The 1,190-nt window shown below is 42.4% G+C and overlaps 1 protein-coding gene across 1 annotated transcript; it reads right to left on the bottom strand.

Annotated features, from left to right (window-relative positions):
• Positions 1-257: 257 nt before the first annotated feature.
• Positions 258-694, bottom strand: LOC107580677 (histone H2B). The gene has a single exon (XM_016266346.1). The coding sequence runs from the start codon at positions 673-675 to the stop codon at positions 301-303; it is 375 nt and encodes a 124-aa protein (XP_016121832.1). The 5' UTR covers positions 676-694; the 3' UTR covers positions 258-300.
• Positions 695-1,190: the final 496 nt, after the last annotated feature.

The following is a 1,190-nucleotide window of genomic DNA, read 5'->3' as shown; positions in this document are numbered from 1 at the left end:
TCCTGCAATTATTATGGTGAGATTAGGATCTTTCAATCTAAAAAAAAAAAAAACAAGAATCAAAAACAGTGAGGAATCGAAGTCCTACTTAAAGTGGTTTAACAGAAGAAATCAACATAAAACGTTCAAATACTGTAGAAAACTCACTTCACAGTTAGACTTTAAAAACTCATTTTAACGTCAATAAGCTACTTATGTCATCTCTTCACCCAATGAGCCTCACAACTACCAGTGGAGCTCTTCTATCGAGAAGGTGGGTGGCTCTTAAAAGAGCCTTTGTGTGAGAGCTGGAGCGGAGCTCTACTTGGAGCTGGTGTACTTGGTGACGGCCTTGGTGCCCTCAGACACGGCGTGTTTGGCCAGCTCTCCGGGCAGCAGCAGACGCACGGCGGTCTGGATCTCTCTCGAGGTGATGGTGGAGCGCTTGTTGTAGTGAGCGAGACGAGACGACTCACCGGCGATGCGCTCGAAGATGTCGTTAACGAAAGAGTTCATGATGCCCATCGCCTTGGAGGAGATCCCGGTGTCAGGATGAACCTGCTTCAGCACTTTGTACACGTAGATAGCGTAGCTCTCCTTCCTGGACTTTCTGCGCTTCTTTCCTCCCTTCGCTGCGGTCTTAGTGACGGCCTTCTTGGAGCCCTTCTTGGGCGCAGACTTCGCTGGTTCAGGCATGATGCTGCTGCGTGATCAAATCTCACGAGACAATTATTAGAGTTCGCGAGACAGAGGCACTTATTCACTAATCTATGCTAATTAGCAAAGAGATATGGACGCTTCTGATTGCGTGCTTTCACAGACTAAACCCATAACCATGACATGACTTTAGCTTTTAATGTGCCTGGAGGATGTGCACTACAATCTTTGCTGCAAAATGTTTTAGAGAATTCATTTTAAGACCACATTGAAGAAAGTCGTTGATTTCATGATTTACAGATTTCCAATACTGGATTCTTATTGGTCAAATGGGCTATTCCCTCCCTTAAAACCAAAACTGTATTATTAAAAATGCTAAAAGAATTACATTTTGTGTCAGTGAAATTTATATATATATATATATATATAAACCGTATAAACCCACTGAGCTCATTTGGAGAAAGGACAGCAATACCTAGACAGTGTTTATTCTCTTGTTGTTCTGCTCAAACTTGAAAGAGTGTGTTCTCTTAATTTTATAAACCACTTTAATT

The sequence above is a fragment of the Sinocyclocheilus grahami genome, unplaced genomic scaffold, assembly GCF_001515645.1.
Source record: "Sinocyclocheilus grahami isolate Dianchi unplaced genomic scaffold, SAMN03320097.WGS_v1.1 scaffold39760.1, whole genome shotgun sequence".
NCBI classification, from domain to species: Eukaryota; Metazoa; Chordata; class Actinopteri; order Cypriniformes; family Cyprinidae; genus Sinocyclocheilus; species Sinocyclocheilus grahami.
This window is presented reverse-complemented; position numbering and strand designations above follow the sequence as displayed.

Coding starts and splice junctions, on each gene's coding strand:
- LOC107580677 (XM_016266346.1), bottom strand. CDS start 675: ATGCCTGAACCAGCGAAGTCTGCGCCCAAGAAGGGCTCCAAGAAGGCC.